Raw genomic sequence first — 23048 nt, 5'->3', positions numbered from 1 at the left:
CAGAACAAATTCAGCTTTGCCTTTTTTTTGGGAAACGTCACCTGGTCACCAAGAATAAAGGCCCAATGCGTCTCTGTCTTGTTTCTTACAAACAGGAAGTGCTTTGAATGGATATAAAAATACTAGAGAGGGAGACAGCAAAGATGTCATTAGAAAAATGAGACTGCTTTTTATTCAGGCTCCGCGGGTGACCCTCTCCTGATGCTGGGATGGATTTTTTCCAACTGCACACACAATTTTCAAGCACGGTTTTTCTGGCACTTGGCCTTGTATGCGTGCTTTTATTCTACCCTGGCAAAGGAAGTGAAGGCATTGTCTGGTACGTTTGTGAAAGGGATCTTTTATGTGCAGAGAATTCTGTTGTTGGTTGGTGATGATTCAATCTGCAGGGACCATGGTCTCAGCTTGGGAAGTGTGTCCTGACACCCTAGGCCTCTGTTCCCAGTCGCTTGTCTGCTTCTAAGACCTCCACCGTCACGCTGCGGTCCCGAAGCAGCTCTTATCCTTCTTCCTGAATTTCTCAGAATTCTAAGAAACAGAATTCTCAGGAGCATCCTGTGACCAGGGGAGCCCTGTGTGCCTCTTGCCCAGTCGAGATCATCTTCCCTATTTCCACCATCTGGGATGCTCTTCTTTCTCCTCTCTCCCTTTCTAACTCCTGTTCATCCTTCAAGACCCAACCGTTGCAGCCCACAGGGTTTGCTGTGCTTTGTGAATTCTATATTCTTTTTATCAGTGTCATAAGGTATCCACGGATTTTGCTTGAGCTCATTTTATTTTCCCACTAATTGTTTTGAGGGTAAGAACCACACCTTCTCTTGCTTTGCATTTCTTCCAGCGGCCCCAGGCAGGCAGTCACTCTTCTTTGGTATCATTATTCCAAGCACTGAATAAACCGGCCTCTGCAATTACAGCTCTGGGATTTCTGCAGAGCTGTGATGTGGATTGTTGTTTGGGGTTAAGGAAAGTAGCCAACACAGAGATTTAAAAAAAAAAAAAAAAAGTGGAAGGACAAAATAGACAAAATGCAAAATGTCACAAAATATCATCCTACCAGTAGAATCTTTCCATTAGCTTGTTTCTAGAAAATGCATATTAAAATCATACACATACACTCGGCCCCCTGTATCCATGGGTTCCACACCCTCCATTCAGCAAACCACAGAGCAAAAATATTAAGAAATGGATGGTTGCATCTGTCCTGAGCATGTATAGACGTTTTATCTTGTCATTATTCCCTAAGCAATGCAGTACTGTTTACATAGCAGTTACATTGTATTGGGCATTAAAAATAACCTAGAGATTGCTTCTCGGCCTTTTGGCTAAGGTCAAGTGTTAGAGATGATTTAAAGTGCACAGGAAGATACGCAAAGGTTGTATGCAAATACTACTCTGTTTTATATTAATATAAGGGACGTGAGCGTCTGTGGATTTTGGTATCTGCAAGGGGTCCTAGAGCCAATCCCCCATGAGTACTGATGGATGACTGCACATACATGTACACAAACACACGTTTACATATGTATTTACGTATATACACATACATTTACATGCATATATGCATATATTCACATACACACATTTATGCATACACACACGTGCATGTATGAAGTAAACCCCAGCAGAGGACCTTACTAGATTGATTAGGGGTTATGGCTGAGAGGACGGGACACGGGCAAACAGCCAATAAGCTCTTGTGGGAATGCAGGGGAAGACGGCCCAGAGCCAGAGGGTTGCTTTGTCGGGACCCTGGAGCATGAGGTGCCAGGTGTCTGGGATAATCAGAGTCACAGGGGAAATGGGGACATAGTGAAGGCGATTGCGTCTGCTTGGGAAAGGTGAAGCTCAACCACTGTGCTTCTGCCTTGTGACTCCTTGGACAGTTGTCACACTAGATGTGTCCAAGGGTTTCTAGAGTCCTAAACAAAAGAAATTGTACCTTCACTCATTCAGTCTGTAGGACTGTTTGTGCTCAGCCCACCCGAGAGAGGAGGCGTAGACAAGTATGCTAGTCTTACCCTTTGTGGACTGTAGCTTTCTCATCTGCAAAACGGAATTCTCCTCTTTTGTATTTCATAGACTCCTTTTGGGGTAAGAACCCCAGCCACGTTCCATGGGACTGTCTGGTCCCAGGGGGCGAGGCCTGTGGCAGGTGGGACCTGTAGTGTCTTGCATCTGAGTTTTGATTTTCCAGATCTGCATGTTTAAATTCCCTTGTTTTCCTGATGAGATAAATATAAATGCAGGCAGTCGGGATGCCAACCAGAAATGCCTCGGCTCCCCACCTCTGCTGTCCTGGCTGGTTACTTACTTTACTTCAAGACCCTCTTGCACTTTGTAAAAAAGGTGTTTGTGTTAATGTGAAAACAGGAACCAGACATGCATGTGTTGTTTTCCAGGGAGATGTGCATCCAACAGGATGGGAGAGTTCATCTCACCGTTGTTTACTTTGGGAAAGAAGAAATGAACGAAGTCAAAGGAATACTTGAAAACACTTCCAAGTGAGTACGATGTGGAGCTACAGTAAGGAGTCATGGTAACTGAACTCAGAAGTACACATCCACGGCTGCGACGTCTGCCTGGTTTTATTTTCCTTAACACTGTGGGTGAACTGGGGGATTGACTGACTGCTGGCCTTGTGCAGGGGGAGGTCTGTGCCCTCCCTCCCAGGGAGACCACCCTGTCTGGCACTGGTCTTGATTGTGCCGGGGTGATGGCTTTGACAGTGGAGACAAACTGCCCTGCAGCAAAGTTGGGGGGAGTGTGGCCTCTTTCAGCTTCTGCATGACTGGATGTGATCACTCTTATCACCATGGGCTCGGGGACTTTGTCCCAGAGTGGGAGTTACCTAGAGCACAGCTATGCAGTGAGCTCCATCTCAGCCACAGCTTGCAAGGCTGAGTGATATCCATGCTCAGATCTCATCCGCGTAGCAAGTGGTCTCACCTTTTGGGCTTTCATTCATTATTTGTTTGGAGACGTTAGGGCAAAACCAGAAGGGATGACTGAGGCAGGATCCTCAATTAAACCTATTCAGTTGAACAGAAATGATTTAACCCAAAACTTTAGACTTCAGGTTGTGTATTTATACGTGGTTAATGATTTGCATGGGGAATAAATGTGTCCAAAAGCAGCACAGATGGATTTTTCCCCCTATCATAATAAATGAGTAACTGCTGTGGCATCTTCTACCAGTGAGGAAGCCAGAATGGTACTGCCACCCTCACCAGGGAGGTTTGCAGGGCTCCAGCTGAGTAATCAGGTGGGTAGTTTCTATGTAAGTGAAGCTGTGGCATTGATCCAGTGGTACGTAGTGGTGGCAATAGTATGGATAGATCCATAAGATTTAGATTAAACAGGGCTCTGTTTTAAGTTTCTGGAAAATTACAATTAGATGATAGCTGAGGGAGAAGAGTCAAGATTGAGTGTAATTTTTGTATTTATTTTCATGCTTTCTTACTAGTTTTGCATTAATGGGCCCCAGATCTGAATGCTAATTGTAATTATTGAAATATTCTATAACAGAGGTCTGCAAACTGCAGCCCACTGGCCACCTATTTTTATAAATAAAGTTTGATTGCAACGTGGGCACACTCGTTTGTTTACATATTACGTATGGCAGCTTTTGTGCTACAACTGCAGAGTTGAATAGTTACTATAAAGACTGTACAACTCACAAAGCCTAACCTCTTTAATATCTGGCCCTTTATAGAAAGTTTGCTGACCCTTGCTCTAAAGCAATTTAAGCTATGGCCATCTAATGGAGATAAAATAGGATAAAATTATTGAACATCCTAAATGTAAGTGAAATAGAAATCCCCCAACTCCAATGCATTGCAATGTCCTTCTCTTCTCTGCTTAGGAGTGAAGAGCATGCATGGTTAGAATTGACGTCCTCTGCTGGTGTCCATTCCTGGACATGGATTTTTTTTTAAGTTTCTCAGATGACTCTACTGTGAGGCCGAGATTGAGAACCATTGTATTAGAAGGTGGTGGTCCCCCGGGGGGCTGCTTTCTGCTCTCTGGCTAGCTGCCGTACCCTGAGGGATTTTAAGCGGCTCTCCCGGTGACTCTGAAGAATAGCCAAGAGTGACAATATCCATCCTGCTGGGTCTGACAGATTTCCAGCACATCCAAGAATGACCATACGTTTGCTGATGGTTACACATGACCATAAACCAAATTTATACGAGTCTGATGGATAAGTAGAAGGCTAGTTTAGACCCTTTCTAGTTTCAAGAGTCAAGGCATTCTTCTCTGTATCAAGGTGTACACTGGCAAGCTGAATTCTCAATCCAAAGATGTGGCTTGGTGTGCAAAGAATGTGTAGAATCTGAACAAAAAAAGTAAAATTATTTGAGTGCTAAGGATGGTTTACCTAAAACTTTGGAAAACAGTCAGTGATCAGTTTATCTGTAGAGAGAACTTCATGCTAGAGGCTAGTCAATGCTTTAAAGTAATGTAACATAAACTTTGGCAAAACCAATTCAAACCTCATTTTTTGTGTGTGTTGATATCCTCATTCTGTAGTATTGATGTCACTGATGCTTTGGGACAGATCCCATCCCTCCCATGGTGTTGCTTTGATTAGGTTGCCTCTTTGAGGAATGCCAGAGCATCACAGCCAACCTCAGTTTACTCCACACTCCACCTTCCAGATGAATCTTCCTACATCACCCATTGCCTTAGCCTGGCCCCTAAACTGGCTCTTAATTCTAACCTTGCCCTTAAGACTTATTGCTCCCGGCCAAACTGGGGACAGAGTGGGCCCTGTTGTGTGCACTCCTGTTGTTCTCCTCTTCTCGGGACTCCCTCCACCCTCCTCCTTGTTTGCTCAAACCTCAGTGCTGTTCCATCCCCACCTCTAGAAACTTCCTTCCTGACCCCCAGTGCTTTTCTGTCTGCACTCCGACTGCACTCACTTCCAGTACCTCTTATGGTCAGCACTTAGCAATTCTTATTTCTTTTTGTTGTCCAACTTTGCAGCTAGAGTATAAGCTGTTCCATGAGAGGTACTCTGTCTCATGCCTCTTTGTAACTCTAGCACTTAGCACAGTGCCTTATGTAGAAAAGGTTTGTTCCCTGAAAGAAAGATAATGCCAGGGATATAGTAAATGTGTATACATAGTAATCTATATGTAAGCTTATAAATAAGGCTTTATTTAAGTATCTTATTATTCTTCTCAGGTGGTAAAACTTTTGTTCCAAGGCATCTTGTTTTTAAATAATAATTCTATCATTATTATTATTTGCATGAGTTACCTTGTTTAATGTTCACAACCACCTTATGAGATAGATGGTGTGATTAGCCCCACTTCATAGATGAGGAAACTGAGGCTTACAGAGGTTGTTACTCAGGCTGTCATCCCTGGCACATGGGAAAGCCAGGATCTGAACCTCATCTATTAAGTTCCAGGACTCAGGCTTAACATAGCATCAAATTTTCACTCTGATATATGGCCCCTCCTAAAACCCGTAATTGTTAGTTGAAGGTAATAAGATTTGTAATCATACTAAATGAAATTTATTTCATTTGGAGATCAGTATTGTGATTAAGCTGTTGTAAATCCACCTAAGTGCATATATTTTAAGAATCTCTTTTAACAATCTTGTTTAATGACTAGCATGCAGTGTTCTACACTCTCTTCTTAGGTCTACACTTACTCAATTGAGCTTTACATTTCAGTTGATTTCTGTAGATCAGTGTTCGGCAAACTCCAGTTTGTGATTCATTAGAGGGTTGTGAAATCGCCTTAGTGGGTTATGTCCAGTGTTCTTAAAAAATAGAACAGGATAGGAAATATCAGAATGAATCGCAACTAATAAGGATAAATATTGTTTCGTGAAACTAATTTCAGAGTGTGTGTGTGTGTGTACTGCCTCGTGATGTATAATGTATTCCTTTGGAAGGATTGTGGCCAAAATGTTTACAAGCCACTGCTCTAGATAACAGTACAAATCGGTTCTCAATATCTGGTTCTTATCCTGCAGATTTATTTTCAAGCTCAGATTAAAGCCCAGCACAGTGGTTCTTAAATATTTAATATCAACATGCTTTGAAATAACCTGGGGTGCTTTTTCAAATGCTGATTCCTGGGGTCCAGCCCCACAAACCCTGAGTTGCTGGGCCTGAGACGAAGCCTGGGATCCAATACTTCAAAGTAGTTTCACGTGTGATACTGACATGGGGGATCCATGGACCATACTATAAAAACCACTGGCCTACTAGATATTTGCTTGGAGCTGTGCACTAGGAAATTTTTTTAAAAATGTGACTGGTAGATGAATTGGCAAGAGCTGACATTTTCTACGTTGCAAGTTCATCTTTGTCCAGTCACAAGGACACAAAAGCATCTTTTAGAGGAATCAACTCTGAGATCGAGGTACTAGAAATGAGACACTTCGCTGCCATGGAGTGTATGTGATGGTAAGAGGGGGGTGGTGGCAGTCGTGGTTATCAGGGACCTGCCTGGCCACAGCGTTTCACACATCTTTGAAGTGATTTGTTTGAACAGTAACTCCAGGGAGATTTTTATCAGGACACCCTAAAAGAAACATTGGGGGAAAGGTTTTGTTTATTTTGGAAATTTTAGCGGCACCTTAAACAAGGAATCTTCAGATAAGAATCTCATCTGTTAAAATGAAATAAGCTTCACAGTAAATCCCTCCCAAGCAGGTAAGGGATTCTCAGACCCTGGGAAACAGAAGCAGAGATAGCCCCTCCCCGATTAAAGCAGCATCTTAGGCCTCTGACCATCTCACCTGGCATTTGCCAGAGGTGGAGCTCAACCTGGCTCTGCTTGGTGGAGTCCAGATAGGATAAATTCAAAGAAACCCACACCAGGTATATCATAATCAAACTACTGAAAGTCAAAGTCAAAGAGGAAGAATCTAGAAATCAGCATGAAAGCTGCCAAAGCCATCTTGATTAGAAAGAACAAAGTTGGAGAACTCACACTCCCAATTTCAAAACTTACCGTAAGATGACAGTAATCAAGATGGTGGTACTGGCATAAAGATAGACATATACATCAGTGGAACAGAATGGAGAGCCCAGAAATGAACCCACACATTTATGGTCTTTTGATTTTTAACAATGGTCCAGGCAATTATGGTGGGGAAGGAAGAGTCTTTGCAAGAATGGTTTTGGGACAACTGGCTATCCATATTGCAAAGAATGAAAGTCACCTTCTGTACTTGGTGTGTATATGTCACATCATATACAAAAGTTGAGTTAAAATAGATCAAAAACCTAAATCTTCTAAGAACTCTAACTATAAAATTCTTAGAAGAAAACATAGGTGTAATTCTTCGTGACCTTAGGCAATAGTTTCTTAGATATATGACATCTAAAGCACAGCAGCTAAAGAACAAGTAGATAAATTGGACTTCATCAAAATTAAAAACTATTGTGCTTCTGTGAAAGCAAAACGATGGCTCCACATAATGGGAGAAAATTCTTGCAAGTCATAACCTGATAAGGATCCAAGGGTTTAGTATCCAACATATAAAGAGAGCACCTAGAATTCAACAGTAAAACAACAAATAACTCAATTTAAAAACAGACAAAAGATTTGCGTGGACATGTCTCTAAAGATGATACACAAATGGCCAATAAGCACATGAGAAGATGTTCAACATCATTAATCACCAGAGAAATGCAAATCAAAACCACAGTGCAAATCACACCTACTAGGAAGGCTGTCATCCCGAAGTGTGCATGTGGCTAGCGTGTAGAGAAGGGCAAGCGTGCCTCGCGGTGGAGGGTAGACAGGAGTAGGGATTACACACCCAGGCTTTACAGGGCAGGAGAAGCTGCAGTTGCATGAGCTGTCTGAGCATTGAGGCCACCGGAAGGGATCTAGAGGAGAGAGGGTTGAAGGATCGTGTCCCTTGGAGGCAGCAGCCTTGAGGCCGCCACCCGGGTTCTTTATGTTAATCTGTGTTGGCCTCCACCTACGGTGAGGCCATGAGATTTCTTCTTCACTTGGTGGTGCTGGGCGGGGGGATTCACTGATCAGGAAGGAGGCTTCATTTCCTCGCTTGCCTTCTTCGCAATCACTCGCACTGTCCTTAGCAACAGCGCATAAGGGCTCGGTGTGGCATTCAGATTGCCACCCTCAATTTTTTTCTACAAAAACTCCATGGTAGAGGGTCTCATGCCAGAACTTTGAATCTCATGATTTTTCTGTGCCTCAGAAAATTAGTTTGGTACCTGCCAAAGCTGGCTTTGATTTCTCCCATTTAAAACAAAACCAAAACAAAACAAAGCTGTATACATAGAGTGAAAAAGAAGAGGCAATCTGAGCGTTTAGCCAGGAAGATGGTGAATTCTAATTAGCTGTGGCCTTGCGTTGCAACTCTTCTGAGGGTCACACACATTTGCTTGCAGTCGACTGTGCCTCCTTTTCACATGAAATCTGAGAACCAGTGGACAGGCAAAAATGAATTCCCTAAAGAAATTTGCTAAAACAGGCTTATATAAGCTCAGAATCCAGAAATTCTAAATCGTTTAAAGTACCTACTATGAAAAATTGGATGACATGTTCAGTTTTCAATTTTTCACTGTAGTCAAATGTTTTCAGGAAGTAGAACGACTCATAAGTGATTTTAACATTTAAGGCTGTAAGATTTAAAATTTAAAATTGCACACCGGATAGAATAGTTTCTATGTACATTTTAAAATTTTTAAAAATAAAGGGCTATTGTGGAAAGTGACATTAAGGGAATTTCCTTGCAGTTGTGGGGAAGCGTCTGTATGAGAGTAAATCATATTAGACACTGAGATCTTTTATCATTTATAACCCAGCAATTCTGGGAAATGTAAATCAATTAGGGAAATTAAATCTCCAGGAGAAGGAGCTTTCTCAGGTCATTATAACCTCTATAAAAATGACTTTGTATAAGTTGGAGTTTTCATGCACCAGATTTGTTATATAAAAGAAAGGAATTGAGTGAGAAATTCAAGAGTTTTATCCATTGATAATACAATGCAAGAGGAAAAGAAGAAATAATTATGAACAACTCAGGTGGTCTTTTAGAACTGCACACTCAGCTTCGTCACAGGAAATTACATAATATAAAATGCAGTGTCCCCAATCTACCACGATAAGTGCTCATTTCTTACTCTGCCATTACTTTAGGCACGACACTAAATATTCCATTTCTTTGAATGGGTAATTAAATATTTTGGACCAAATTGCATCTTATTTTGCTCGCCTCTTGTTTTTCTTTTATTTACGTATTTGTGGTTACCTTAAGAGCTTGGGCTTGTGCCTGTCCTTCAGAATCTGTGGGTCGCAGCCTCTTTCTGGTGTGGGAGGTGGGCGTGTACAAAGGGCAGGGGCTTCCCCGGTGCCCACCTGAGCAGGCTGTGATTTCTTGGGAAGGGGGAGGCATCTTCAGGCAGCGCCTCCCATCAGGGTGGATCTGAAATGTGCCTCAGTGATTTCCGTCTGTTCATCTCCTGGTTCATCTGGTGTTTATTGATCATCTGCTATGGCCCTGTGTGTGCATTTACCGCACAGTGCTTGATAATGTCTAACAGAAAAAAGAAAGGAAGGCAGTTGCTGTCCTTGAAGGGTTTAGAGCCTGCTAGAGCAGATGTCCGTGCAAGCAGGGGCACAGAAAGATGCTGGGACATGGGAGGGACAGAGGCAGGCCTGGGGGCAATGCTTGGGAGCCCAGAGAGGACACTGCAGTTTGTAGCAAGGCCTGAGAGAGGTGGTGACACTTGACGTGCCCTTCAAGATGGTGGGATTTCCATGGGAATAGACAAAGAAAGCACACTCTGGGGAGGGAACAGCAAGCACGGACAGGAGGCCCTGGGCATGTCCATGCCTTGGCGACTAGTCCCTTGTGAGCCTCCTGGCTGGTCACCGTGGTGGGGGCGGTACCGAGACAGAGGACAGAACAGGGCTCCTGCGTGTGCACCCCATGCTCTGTGTTTAGGAGTTGCAGCCTCACGGCCAGGTACGCTGTGCACGTGCCCAAACCAAGCCACACCACCACGCTTCACTGGGCAAATCAGTATTTTGAGTTGATCTGTCATTGCTTTTTTGTGGCTTTGCTGCCTTTTAATACACACCGTTGAGTAGAGGGCTGCTCTGGTCTAGTGAGCGAGCCCCCTGCCCAAGGAGCAGCGTTTCAGAGTGAAGAGCAGGGGCCTGACCATTGTGCAGATGCCAATTCCTCTTCATCTCGCTGCTTCCTGTTTGGGAACCCCCTGGCCGGTGCTGGCAAGTCTGAGATGAGGCCGCCCACTTCCCGGCCCAGAAGGTTTGACGGTGTGTTAATCTCTCTGCTTTGGAAAAGGGAGGAAGTTGCCCCGAGTCTTTTCCTGGCATTTCCAACTCAGCCCTCGTTCTTGGCAGAGAGCACTTGTGAATGATCAGAGGCCCTTCCTGATGGCAAGAGAGCAGAGGGAGGGGTTCTTCTAGATTACTGGTTAATTAAAAGAAGCCTTGGGTGGAGGCGTCAAGAGGAAAAATAGTATCATCATTATTCAGCTACAGACAGACATGTAGCTGAGCATGGTGACGTGGCAGCCACACTGGGAACCGCAGGTGGGTGACAAAGTTGGCACTCTGGGCCTGTGACAGGCTGTGGTGCTTCCCAGGCCTGCGATGACTCTGTCCCCACCCTGCCTTCTGTGCACACTCACGTCCAGCTCCCTCATCAGGGCCTGGGGAGTTGTCAGGGCTTCAGAACGGAGCCAGCATAGACACGGGCTACCAGGTCAGCAGTAACAACGCATGTGGCCTCTGGCCAGTGTTGGCCAGGGTGGATGAGGGTCCCAGACAGAGCTGGATTGGGACCGGGTCCTGAGCAAGCAGAGGCTGCTGGTGCCATGTGCACACGGGCCCCCCCGTGGCCCCCGTGGAAACAACGGGCAGAGCTGGGTGCTGCTTCTGGGGCTTTCTCTGCACCTGCAGACACCCTGGACGGCGGGTTTGAAATGCATATGCACATTGGCTGGTGCCATGGGTATAACACGGGTTGTCCCATCCTTGTAGACAGGTTGCATAAAGAGAAAGGAAGCAAATTGCCTTTTGCACTAGGCCATGTAAAAGGTTCTCCAGCAGCTATCTGTTTTCCTGAATTTTCTGTCTCTATAAGTAACATGTTGAAGCATAGAGGTCAATGTTAAAAAAAAAAAAAAAAAATTGAGATGAATGAAGATCATCCCAAACACTGCACGCCATGAATTTTTCCAGTGACTGTGGCTGACAGGCAAGCCCAGCACTGCCCACCCACCCCCCCCAGAAGAGCAGAGAACAGCATTTATTAGGAACAGCTCAAGCCAGGGTTGGGGGATTTCTGTATAGAACAAACTAGATTAACTTAAATATTGTGTAAGCAGATGTACCAAATTACCACTTTTCACTCTAATTTTGTAGCACCAACAGTCTCTCTACCATGAACTTGGCAATTAATCACCTACAGGCTTGTCATATCTTTACTGCTGTTACCTCGGTTTCTAATGCCGCCTTGTATCCTTATTTAACCATTCAGCATGACTTGACTTTTGTAAATATTTGGCATGTCTGCACAGGTGGACTGTAAGCTATCCAAGCAGGAAAATCCTGGTGCTGTGGTTCCTTTAATGCAGTGTATTAAGGAGCTATGCTCCTCTTCCCTCGGCAAAAGCTGCTTGCTGTTGCTCAAATATAAAGTATTTTTATAGTTGAAATTTCTAATGATAGATCCTGGAAAACCTCTTGGAGAAGGTACCTGAATTAGGGAGTTAGATACAACCTGATTGAGGAAGGGTTTGCGTATTCATTGTGTTTGGGAATGTCTGTCCTCCTTGCCCTGCAAGTTAGTGAACAGATGTCACTATGGAACCAAGGGTAGGGTGGGGGTCTGGAGGGGGCGGGTAGCAGGGGTCCCAAAGGTATAAGGTATAAACCTTGAAACAGATAGAGCTGCTACTGGCTGTACATGTTCAACATACAACAGGTTAAAGCAAGATGGGCCAAGGATAGTAGACAAGTACCTGTGAGATGGGTTGGAGATGCCCTTAGAAGAACAGGTAAAATCCAAGCACTTTCCTGGAAACTGACCAAACAGGGTAGGGAGAGATGGGTGTAGCTGACCTACAGGAGCTGTGGCTGTAGAAACCTCTAGAAGATACTGAAGATGCCTGGAAGGACCTTGGGCCCACCTAAATGTGTTTGGAGCCAGGGCAGTAGCACTGCCCTTGACCAGGGCTAGACCTAGTATTGAAAAGGCTTTGGGGCACAAGTTCAGTGCTACTCACAGAAAATAGGAACCGGGGCCACCTACCCAGAGAAAAGGCTCAAGGTAAAGTTCTGGAAGAGGAGAAGAATCCCTCCAAATGTAGAGCAGGGCTTCAGGGAATGCAGAATCATAGTTACACTAACATTTACACATGTTAGTGTGTAAATGAGCCTTTGAACTCTGTAACTGCTGGATTTTGCAAAAAGGAAACTAACAAAAGATGGGGAGTGACTTGCCTCAAATGAATTAGAGGCAGAGCTAGGGGTAGAATCGTTCATATATTCACACATTCATTCGCAAACACATATGGGGCACGTAGTGGGAACCAGGTGCGGTTCTAGGCCCTGGATCCGGGTTCCCTGACTTGTAGACCTGTGCTGTTCCCATGGCGAGGCCTCCTACCTTGAACTACATCTGAAAGGCACGTCTGGCATCAGACGCAGACAAGGATGGGCCCGCAGATTCCCAAGATAAGAAACCAAGCTCACTCCCAGATCTGAGAGAGCAAGGTAAGTCAAGGAGGCAAGCAGCAAAACTAGTTTCACTGATTAAATTACCAGATACGAGCACAAAATAGCATTTTAAAAGCTTATGACTCTATATCTGTGTTGACCTTTACCCAAGATAGTTACTTGGAACACAAACTTTTAAAAATGGAAATGAGCTTCTGTACCTTTCGAATATATCAAGATGAGAGAGAAGTTGGGGAGGGAAGATGGCACCAGGAAAAGGAAGATTTGCCAAGTGCTGGGTCCCTGCCCAAGTAGGAGCTAGAACAGGACTGAGGGTGATTCTCCAGTTCTGTTGGGTAGAAGACAATCTCTGTCCCACTAGGCACTGATTGAACTCCTGGAACTTTTGCTCAAGACATGCCCCATTCCAGAAGGTTCTGCCATTCCTGGGAAAGAACAGAAAACTAAAGAAACATCTTGGCTTTGCTACCGGGCCTGGGAAACCTTGCCTGTGCTAATAGCAGTAGCTGATGCTTACCGAGGGCTTTATGTTCGTGGCACTGTTTATCTAGCTAATAGCCCTGTGAGATGGCTAAGGAAGGTGTTATTATTCCTGTTTTGCAGATGAGGCAACTGAGCTTGCGGAGATTAATGGGCTGGGCTAGATCACAGAGCCGTCTGTAGGAGAGCCAGGTCGGAGCCGTCCTAGTGTTCGAACTCCAACTGGTGGCTTCTTCCGCTGTGCAATGCTGCTTTCCCAGAGGGTGGGGAGGCCATCCAGCCTTAAATCTGTTTGGGGACAGATACCCATCAAGAACATCTTGCCTGGCTCCTGGGTCTCAATGCAGATGAGAAGATGCTAGGTGGAGCCATTGCAAAGTTATTTCAGAGAGTTCGTTTGGGGGCCCAGGAAGCATGGAGATTTTTCCTGGGTTGCATTGCTAGTCTTCACTGAGTCCCATTTTCCCCATCACAAAGAATATTCATTAGTGATGACAGTACACGTTTCAATGTGAAGGAATTGCCAGAAAAATTAGAAATAAGACTTCACTGGGTGTTCTTGGTACCTTTGATCCCAATGGGTTTCCGGTGGGTCTGGGTCATTCTGCACCTGCTGGGGTAGCCCCAATACCCTCAGGGCTACAAAAGAAAAGTGACAAGACATGGATGGGCCATGGTCACGTATTTTTCCAGGGGACACTGTCAGCCCATGAATCGTGGGCACGTGAGTGACTGTACCTGGTCTTGCCTTTCAGAGCTGCCAACTTCAGGAACTTCACCTTCATCCAACTGAACGGAGAATTTTCTCGGGGAAAGGGACTTGATGTCGGCGCCCGCTTCTGGAAGGGAAGCAACGTCCTTCTCTTCTTCTGTGACGTTGACATCTACTTCACCTCTGAGTTCCTCAACACGTGCAGGCTGAATACACAGCCAGGTACGGGGCCTCTCAGCTCACCCTCGGGTGGCATTCAGCTCTCTTGTGTTCATGCGTCATTCTCTTCATGGTTTGCTGTGGCATCCTCAATCAGCCTCTTTTACCCCATTGGCAAAGAGAAAGAAAAACACCTGGTTTGAGTTCTCCTTTGGGGCTGTATTATGGGCCTGTTGGCCACCATAGTTCGGGCACTGTTGTCCCAAGTTCATGTTCATGACCCATTTTCCATCTCCAGCTGGGAGGTCAGCGTTGCTGAACATCCACAAGAGAAAGGGTGGTGGGGAGAGCATGAACTTGGAAAAGCTGCCTGGATGTAAAGAGAAAAGAGTAGCCTTGGGCAGGGACCAAGGGCAGAAGGGCTCTGAGCGGAAAGAACCCCCAATACGGAAATTATCTTCATAGACCTGACTCATGGGCAAGGCAGACACTCAGCCAATGATCACTAGCGTGACCATGTCAGTTGTCAAAATACTGAAATTCTTCTGTGTAAGTTGCTCTTGAGCAACTTCCCTGGGATGTCCCCATAGTCACTCTGGAGACTACCCCATGAGCCAGCAAGTTCAAGGGTTAGTGTTTGGCGGGGCAGGGGGCACCGGGACTCTCCTCCACACCTACTCCCATTGGTTGGTGCCCAGTGCTGGAGCCACTGACTGTCAGTATTTTGAATATTATTCCTGTGCTGGGAGGTCAGAAATATTTGAGAATCTCTCTGGTCTGCCTGCTGCTGTACTTCTGAGATCTACTTGAGGGTTGAGTGGAGGGAGGAAAAAAGAAAAACGATGCAAATATCTGGGGTGTTTCAGAAAGCTAAATGCCAACGAGCAAACCTAGTCATTGTATCTGTCACTTCAAGCAAATGTTTGTCTTCCGGTTTGCAGGGAAGAAGGTGTTTTATCCAGTCCTTTTCAGTCAGTACAACCCGGGCATCATATACGGCCATCACGAGGCAGTGCCTCCCTTAGAACAGCAGCTGGTGAGTAATGACCCCGCCGATGCCTTCGTGTGGCTGGTTAGCGCCTTTCATTACCAGGGGCACCTGACCGTGAGCCACAGGTGAGTGGGAATCTGTGGAATGATTCCCTTAGTGGATTTTCGGTTTGGCAGACGTGTTAGCCTTTGCTCCTAGCGCCTTGTTGATTAAAAGTGCTTGCAGTATTTAAAAGTGGAAAATAAATGGGAACGGTACTTTACAGGAAGGTAATTTCACACCTTCATAGTTTTCTTCTATGGTTTTTGGAAACTAGTATTAATATTATTGCATTATGGATGTAATGCATTTTCTCTTTATTACAAAATCCTACAAGGTAAGAAAGGGGAGGGACTTATGTTTCCGTGTGTCAGATGGAAAATGGAAATCAGCAAGGGGTGGGTTGACCCAGTGAGGGCCAGATGCAGTTCTCTGTGCCCTTCACATGGTGCCACAGTCCCCTGCATCACGGTGCCTCAGGTGCACGCTGGCATCAGAGCTGTCACGGCAAGGTGGCTTTCAGAGGAAGATTGGAGGGACCTCCCTGCTACACACTCGGCTGTGTAGGTGATGGATAGTGGGACCACATGGCCCCCAAGGGTCCTGTAAGCTGAGATGTCTCCGTTGTCACAGGCAGCAGTGCAGAGAAGCAGTACAGGAGCGGAAGGAGGCAGCGAGCCAGACTAGACTCTCTGTGTTGCGTAGACACACCCCTCGGAGACAAGGTTTCCCATTATTGCTGCCAGCACGGACAGAGAGAAGACCCTTCGCCCACCCCAAGCTCTGGGCTGTGATCTTTTCCTGTTGGGGGATCATCTGGGTTTGTCTAAAGCTGGGTGTGGCTCAGGCTGAATCTCAGGGCGTCGTTCTCATCTGAAGGCCACGTGTGCTTCCTTGCTTTGGGCAGCTCTGCCTCCTGCTGGGTCAAAGCCATGCTTCTTCCCACGGCGTACCTCTTAGGGTGGAGGAAGGACATCTGCGTGAACCTGAAGATGTCGTAGGACCAAGTCTCTCATGTTTCCGTGCAGTGGGGAGAGTAAACTGATTTCCACGGAAATCGCTTGTGAAATTCTCTCGGAGGACTGTGTTTAAGCTTCCAGAAGCAGCAAAACCTGTTCCCCCCATCCCATCCTGTGGCCTTTGCCCTCCCTCTGCCAGCTAACCCTGGGCAGCTGATGCAATGATATTTTCCAGAGAGTTTCAGTTTTGAGTGTCTTCAGGTTGGACAAGGTTCATTTCTCACCATGTCCTGGCATGATTTCTCTTTGGGCTCAAGCCAGACAGTACATTCATAATATAGCTTCCTCTCCCCTCAGTGAAATTTTAATACCCGGATACACTGTGTATCTGTTTGTGTGCTGTATGTATATCTCTGCTTTATACATAAAAACAGAGTTTTTCACTTGAACCACTTTTTTTCTATAGTCATGTGTCACTTAACAACAGGGATCTGTTCTGAGAGATGTGTCATTAGGCCACCATTGTGTAGACATCATAGCGTGCATTTACACAAACCTAGATGGTGTAGCCACTACACACCTAGGCTTGTATGGTACAGCCTTTTGCTTCCAGATTATAAACCTGTACAACATGTTACTGTTCTGAATATTGCAGGCAATTGTAATACAATGTATTTGTGTATCTAAATGTGTCTAAACATAGAAAAGGTACAGGGAAAATATGGCATAAAAGATAAAATGTGGTACGCTGGTATAGGGGCACTTACCGAGAACGGAGCTTGCAGAAGTTGCCCTGGGTGAGTGGTGGGTAAACGTGACTTCCTAGGACATTACTGTGTGCTACTGTAGGCTTTATAAACACTGTACATTTAGGCTAAACTGAGTTTATAAAAAAATTTTCTTTAATAAGTTAATGTTAGCTTCCTTAGATGGCCACCATCATAGATGCACTTGGTGGTGGACCGAAATGTCGCTATATGGGGAGTGACGGTATTTACCAGCAATATCTCTCCCCCAGAGAGACAGAAATGTCTTGTTTCAGTCAGGCATGGTAGCATCCCAGCCTGTAATCCCAGCTACTCAGGAGGCCAAGGTGGGAGGATCCCTTGTGCCCAGGAGTCTAGTCTGGGCAGCATAGTGAGACCCCATCCCTTAAAAAATAAAAAGAAAAAAAAAAAGAAACTTCTTGTTTCCTTTCCATAAGAGTTATAAGCTTCTAATTGGGTTCAAGGGAAAAATAAGATATAGGATTTATTTTCTTTCAACCAATCATAATAAAAGATCCTCTGGCTTTAAATAAAGTACTGTTTTACATTTGATACCCCATGTGATTAATGCTTCCACTTCAAACTCATAAAGACCTTATTTGCTTGCAAGAATTCTTTTTATTTAACAATCTAAAGGTTTTAGCCTTTTATTATTATTCCTGCAGAGAAGCAGGTGGAAGGAAAACCTAGAGGTGCAGCACAGTTGGGCAAGTTTCTTAGAGCCTCAGAATTAGTGGTCAGGGCAGAAACAGCTCAGATGCCTGGTGTCTCCTGCCAGAGGCCTTGAATTATCCTGCAACCTTTGACACTTACTTCCAGATATGCTTTCAACCTTTTCTAGAGTACACAAGCCTGATATTTTAGAGTTCGGTATTTATGACTATTTAGTCTGAACTAGCAGTTCTCTCTGAGACAAAAGTGGTCCCCATCCCCAAAAGAAAAGTATGATCATGTTCTTGACTGGATGAATCATTTCTTGAGCACTTACTGCCTACAGGGGACTGGTCTAGGTGTTAGTGGAAGAGTCAGAAGAACTTAAACAATGTCACATACACAGAAGTGATTTGTGGGGACACTTCACTGACTCTCGTCTTTTTATAGAGGTGGAACGACTTGTCCAAGATGGCACAGAGAGCCAGTGGCACTGCCCAAACCAGGCTTTGCTCGCTCTAGTACAGTGGAAAGAGTTTTGCTCAGGATCTAGATGAGAGCTGACATATAAAGGAAATGGCCCGACAAAGATTCCAAAGGAGAACATCAAACTACAGAAATTAATATAATGGAAATATAGATGGTGTCGGTGGTGAGAAGGTATAAAATAAAAAGTAACGATTGGAGATGGATCCACTAGGAAAGACTTCCTACCGAGGGTGCGTTTGGGCTCAGTGTTGAAAGAGATGCTGCGTATATATTAATAAACCCTTAGTATAGCCTTCCCTGGAATATATCAGTGTCAAAGGCGAAGGGAGAACGCAGCTCCAGAATGCAGCTGTAATAAAAGTTACTTATGCAAACAAAAGACAACCTTTTCCAGCAGCCCTGGAAATATGACCTCGTTAGCGTGCTAGTCATTCTTTCTCGTGGCTATTGCCACTGTCACTTGATAACATTTTGCCTGCAGACAGAAGCCGGAAACCAAATATATGGTTTTGTGTGTATATTCAGGCAATTTGTTTTTTTTTTCCTTTGAGTATAAACCCCATACCTTGAATTCTTGTTGCAATTCATTATCCTCCGCAGACTGACTGGTTATGGAGAAAATGCCTGGCACGTGGTACCAGCTTCGTAGACACCCAAGCCAGCCCCGCCGCCAGGTGAGCACACCTGCTCAGAGTCTGCTGGGACTGTCATTCCACCTCAGGGCCACCTCCTCGCCATGTCTAATGTCCGCGGTGTCTGATGCGGACATCGCAGTCTGCTGTGCAGTGCCAGCAATTAACTCTGATGACTTTGTGTCCCTCTGTTCGGTGTGCACATAGGGTACCAAAATTAATATCAACAAGAGCCTTTCCGTGAGCCAGCACTGTGCCTGCACCGTCTCATGTAACACTTCGTAAGGTGAAGAGGAACTATTGTCATCTCACAGGTGGGGAATTTGAGGGTCAAGGAGCGTTAAGTCACTTGCCCAGACTCCCACAGCGGCTGAGTGGCAGAGGCACGAACTCCAGTGCCACGCTGTGCACTGAGCCGGGGCTGAGGATGCCGAACAGCAGGGGACACATCCTTGGCCTCCAAGTGCTTCAAGGAGGGCAGTGAGTCTAGTCTAAGATTACACGTTCCTGGGAATGAGAGATTCCAGATGGTTCCTTGTCCGGCATGGTACCCTCAGAAGACACAAATTTTTTTATACCAATACTGATAAAAGGAGCCTTGTAGAAAAAATGTGAGTCAGTAAAAATCTGGGAGGAGTTGGCATTTGAGTTCATTATTAAATCTTTGAAAGCTGTGGCTCTAGAATACCTTATTTCTCAAGAAATGGAACGGTCACAGCAATCCTAGGGTCGGTCTGTGCTCGGCTACAAGTGGCTGAGTGATCTTGGGCAAGTCATTGTACCTCCATACGAAGAGGCCACAAGAAGAGGACGTGCCAGCCCTCCTGGAATCTGTGCAGTGTGATCACCAAGCTCTGAGGACCCAGGTGATAAGGAACGTGTAGCACAGGGCCGGAGGGCACCCAACCCGGACACAGAAGCTTTTGCAGCTCAGGGTACGAGCAGGCAGGACCTGCTACGCAATTGGCACAGCCCAGTGCAAAATGAAAATGCGGGCCCTTGTTGAAAAAGTATTAAGAATTTCAAGATGGCGACAGCAGGCGTGAGGCCTTCCGTGCAGGGGGGGGCCCTGTGCTACTGCGGGGGTCACACGCCCATAAACCAGCCCTGCTCACAGACTGGCCAGACACAGCCTCAGGTCTTGGGAGACTCGCTTTGATGTAGAGGAGATGCTCAGGCAGGGTATTTGTTATTTATTTTATTTTCGGGTCCAGATTGCTTCACGGGCAGCCGTCCAAGTCCGGCTCCCCACGCAGCTAGCTGCAGGGCGGCCACCTCCCCGCATCTCTGGGGAGAGATGCTGATTTGTGCTTTGTGTTTGGGTCCTAATAGAAACTAATCACCCCTGTCACGTGAGTCGCCCACAGAGCTGGGGCTCTGGAAACTTCCTGTGGGAGAGCAGGCCTGACAACTGTCCTTTTGTGGTGCATCCGTACCCTGCAGGGCTCTGCTGAGACCTCAGGTGGGGACAGGAGGGTGCTGCAGAGAGAGCCGAGAGGCGGCCAGCCATCAAAAGACATTTTTTAAAAAAATGAGAGTAGAGCTTGAAAACAGATGAGTGGAATCTAGGACAGGAGGAAGAGATGCTTTTCTTTTAAAGTACAATCTTTATTGTGGGGTTTCTTCTTCCTTTGTCGCAGCAGATGTCATTGTCATTGGTGTCTGTCTTTTCAATGCTTGAACAGAACAGTGGATCTCCTTACGCCTGGGGCAAAGTTTCTGAGAAGTCAGGCGCTCTGCCTTAGACCCCAGGCAGGTGAAAACATTTTTGTCTGTTGGGCCAGAGCCACACGATTCTGAGAGTTGGTACCGCTGGGCTTCCTGGGCCCTTGCTGATTACGTATCTCCTCCTTGAAACGTGTCTGTTTGTACTGGGCTTAGAGCCATCTCTGCCCTGGGACTGCTTCCTGCTCATTCACTGAGGGTGCATTTATTGAGTGCCTGCTGTGTGCTGGACAGGGTGCTGGTTGCTGTGGACGACACCAGGTCTTGAGGTTCACCGGCGGTGGGGGGTGAAGACAGTCAGCAAACAGGGAAATCAACGCATCCACAGTGTCATTTCAGAGAACCATCATTGTTGGAGAGAAAATAAACCAGGGTGACGGTGTAGAGAGTGACGTTGGGGTGGCGGGTGCAATGACACTGGCAGGGAGGGTCAGGACGACCACTCTGAGCAAGTGACATTGGAGCAGAGCTGAGCAGTGGGCAGGGAAAGGGTGACCCAGGCAGCGGGGACTGCACGGGGGGCTGGGAGCCTGGAGACCCCGAAGGGCAGAGGCAGGGCATGTACAGGGCAGAGGAAGGAGCAGGGATGAGATGGCCATGGCAGGTGGGGCCGGGTCACATAGGGCTGTGAGGCTTTCCTATGGGTTTTCTCGGAATGGCATCGAGGGTTTCCAACGGGAAGGCGACGTGCTCAGATGTACACTTGAGCACACTTTGCCACCAGGCTGCCCACCGAGGGCACCGTTCCTCCTCCTCCTTGGCAAAGCACTCCTCCAACCGTGCTTCCCTCTGAACTCCACAATAGTCAACACAGAAGGCGGCTTCTGTGACCACATGTGGGGCTTTGCCTCCACACACCACGCAGCGGACCCCAGCGGGGGCGTCGTCTAGTTCAATTCTGACACTGTCTATCCAGAGATAGCATCCGGTCCCACAGGCTCAGGGCTCAGTCCCCAAGACTGACCCATCCTTTCCGCCAGTCACGAGTCCAGGCCTCCAGAACTTCTGACCAACTGGCTCTAAACTGGAGTTTCCGTGACCCCCTCTTTGGGTTTGATTAATTTGCTAGAGCGGCTCACAAAACCCCTGGAAACATTTACTTGTTTATTGCAAAGGATACAGAAAAACAGCCCGATGGAGAGATACGTAGGGTGAGGTCTGGAAGGGTCCCAAGCTCGGGAGCTTCTGTCCTCATGGAGTTGGGGTGTGCCCCACTCCCGGCACGTGGATGAGTTCTTGTTCACTTTCCTGTCTACCTCCATGTGTCCTGCTCTCCAGAAGCTCTCTGAACCCTGCCCTTTGGTCCTTTTATGGAGACTTCAATGGTTTCCTGTGACTGAAGCATGGACAACCGTGTCAAAACATGATTGGACACAAACCACTTGATCTAAACCCAGCAAGGCCTGTCTGCTCAGATTCTTCCTGGCCTCTCTGTGCAGCGTTCCATCCTCCAGGGCATGGGGCAGGACCCTCTCTGGAATGAGGGTCTTTTGACCCACACTCAGATTAGAGTCCTGCCTGGAGCAGGAGAAAGATTCTGTTTCCTGAGGCCTGAAGGGCCCCAATGTTGTATTTATAACAAAGACTATGGAGTTATGAGCCAGGAACCGTGGACGAAAACCAAAACATATATTCTAACAGCACAGCAACTCAGCACAGCTGTGGGCAGTAGAACTTCTAAAACGTGAACTTGATCTTGCCCTGAAATGATAAGCTATGGGCATGACCAAATGTTTCCACAAAGGGCTAAATTTCAATGAGCTCTTCAGATAGTGGCTTTTTGTGGCTTGCCAGCTTTAAAGCTGACTTTAATAAGTGTTTCTGTAGCTCCCTCCCCAGCTGATAAATCAGTTTGTCATACCGTTCCCAGCTGAGGGTCCCCCTTGACCTTGCCCAGCCTTGTCAGATGCTACATTGTCTCAGTCCAGAGTCTTGGGAGAGCTGCCTCTTGCCGTCCCTCTTGTCCTTCTTCCCAAGCCCTGGCCGATTATTTTTCCTGTTTGGAGCATTCTTTTTAAAATTCCACGTATACTTCAGCCAAATATTTGAAGTTTGGATACTGGCACTTTTCCTTGACTCCTTTTTGATCCAGAGGCTTGGGGAACTTGCCCAGGTCCTGGCCGGCAGAAGGGATATTGAGCCATTTGCTGCGACAGAAACGGTGTACCTGGTAAGACAGGGATGGAACAAAATCCACATTTAAAAAATAAGTCAGCAGAGATTTTTCCAGACTTCCTTGCCTTGCAGAGTCTTTCTAGTGGATACTAATGGAATTATCTTGTCCTTTGGGAAATACTGTGTAACAGTCCTTTGCTCAGAAGTAGAATTGGCAACATGTGCTGGGGACAGCTGTGACCGACTGAACCTCTCTCGGTCCTTATTTTCCTTAGTCAACAGTAGTGTCAGCGACATCTACAGGGAGGTTTCATAGGTCACGGAGTATGAGAATGTTTAAGATTCATTAAGCCTTCTGTGAGCCATTTGTCAAATATAATCAGCCTGTGGTGAAACTTCAGGAAGGTGGAGTAAGGGATATGATAAATGTTTAGATGTGAGAGCTGGATTAGGAGCAAGTTCACTCAACCCATTTTATTGGGAAGAAAATAGAGGCTCGGAGAAGGGAAGGCAGAAAAGCCAGTGGTCGAGCTGGGACAAGACTCTGGTGCTCCTGCCCCCTCACGTGCTGGTTCTAATTAGTGGGGCGCAGAGCCACCTGTCCCAAACAGAA

At 46.1% G+C, this 23048-nt stretch overlaps 1 protein-coding gene across 2 annotated transcripts in view; it reads left to right on the top strand.

The window, feature by feature from the left end:
• CSGALNACT1 (chondroitin sulfate N-acetylgalactosaminyltransferase 1) overlaps window positions 1-23048 on the top strand; it is a 252944-nt gene that overhangs the window by 225621 nt on the left and 4275 nt on the right. For both annotated transcript variants that reach the window (XM_045535298.1, XM_045535299.1), the window contains exons 6-8: window positions 2400-2501; window positions 13952-14130; window positions 15009-15103. In XM_045535298.1, the coding sequence (XP_045391254.1) occupies window positions 2400-2501; window positions 13952-14130; window positions 15009-15103 (376 nt within the window). The remainder of the gene's footprint in view (window positions 1-2399; window positions 2502-13951; window positions 14131-15008; window positions 15104-23048) is intronic.

Source organism: Lemur catta, chromosome 22 (assembly GCF_020740605.2).
Source record: "Lemur catta isolate mLemCat1 chromosome 22, mLemCat1.pri, whole genome shotgun sequence".
NCBI lineage: Eukaryota > Metazoa > Chordata > Mammalia > Primates > Lemuridae > Lemur > Lemur catta.
The sequence above is the reverse complement of the archived record's forward strand: the minus strand, read 5'-3'. Positions and strand labels throughout refer to the sequence as shown.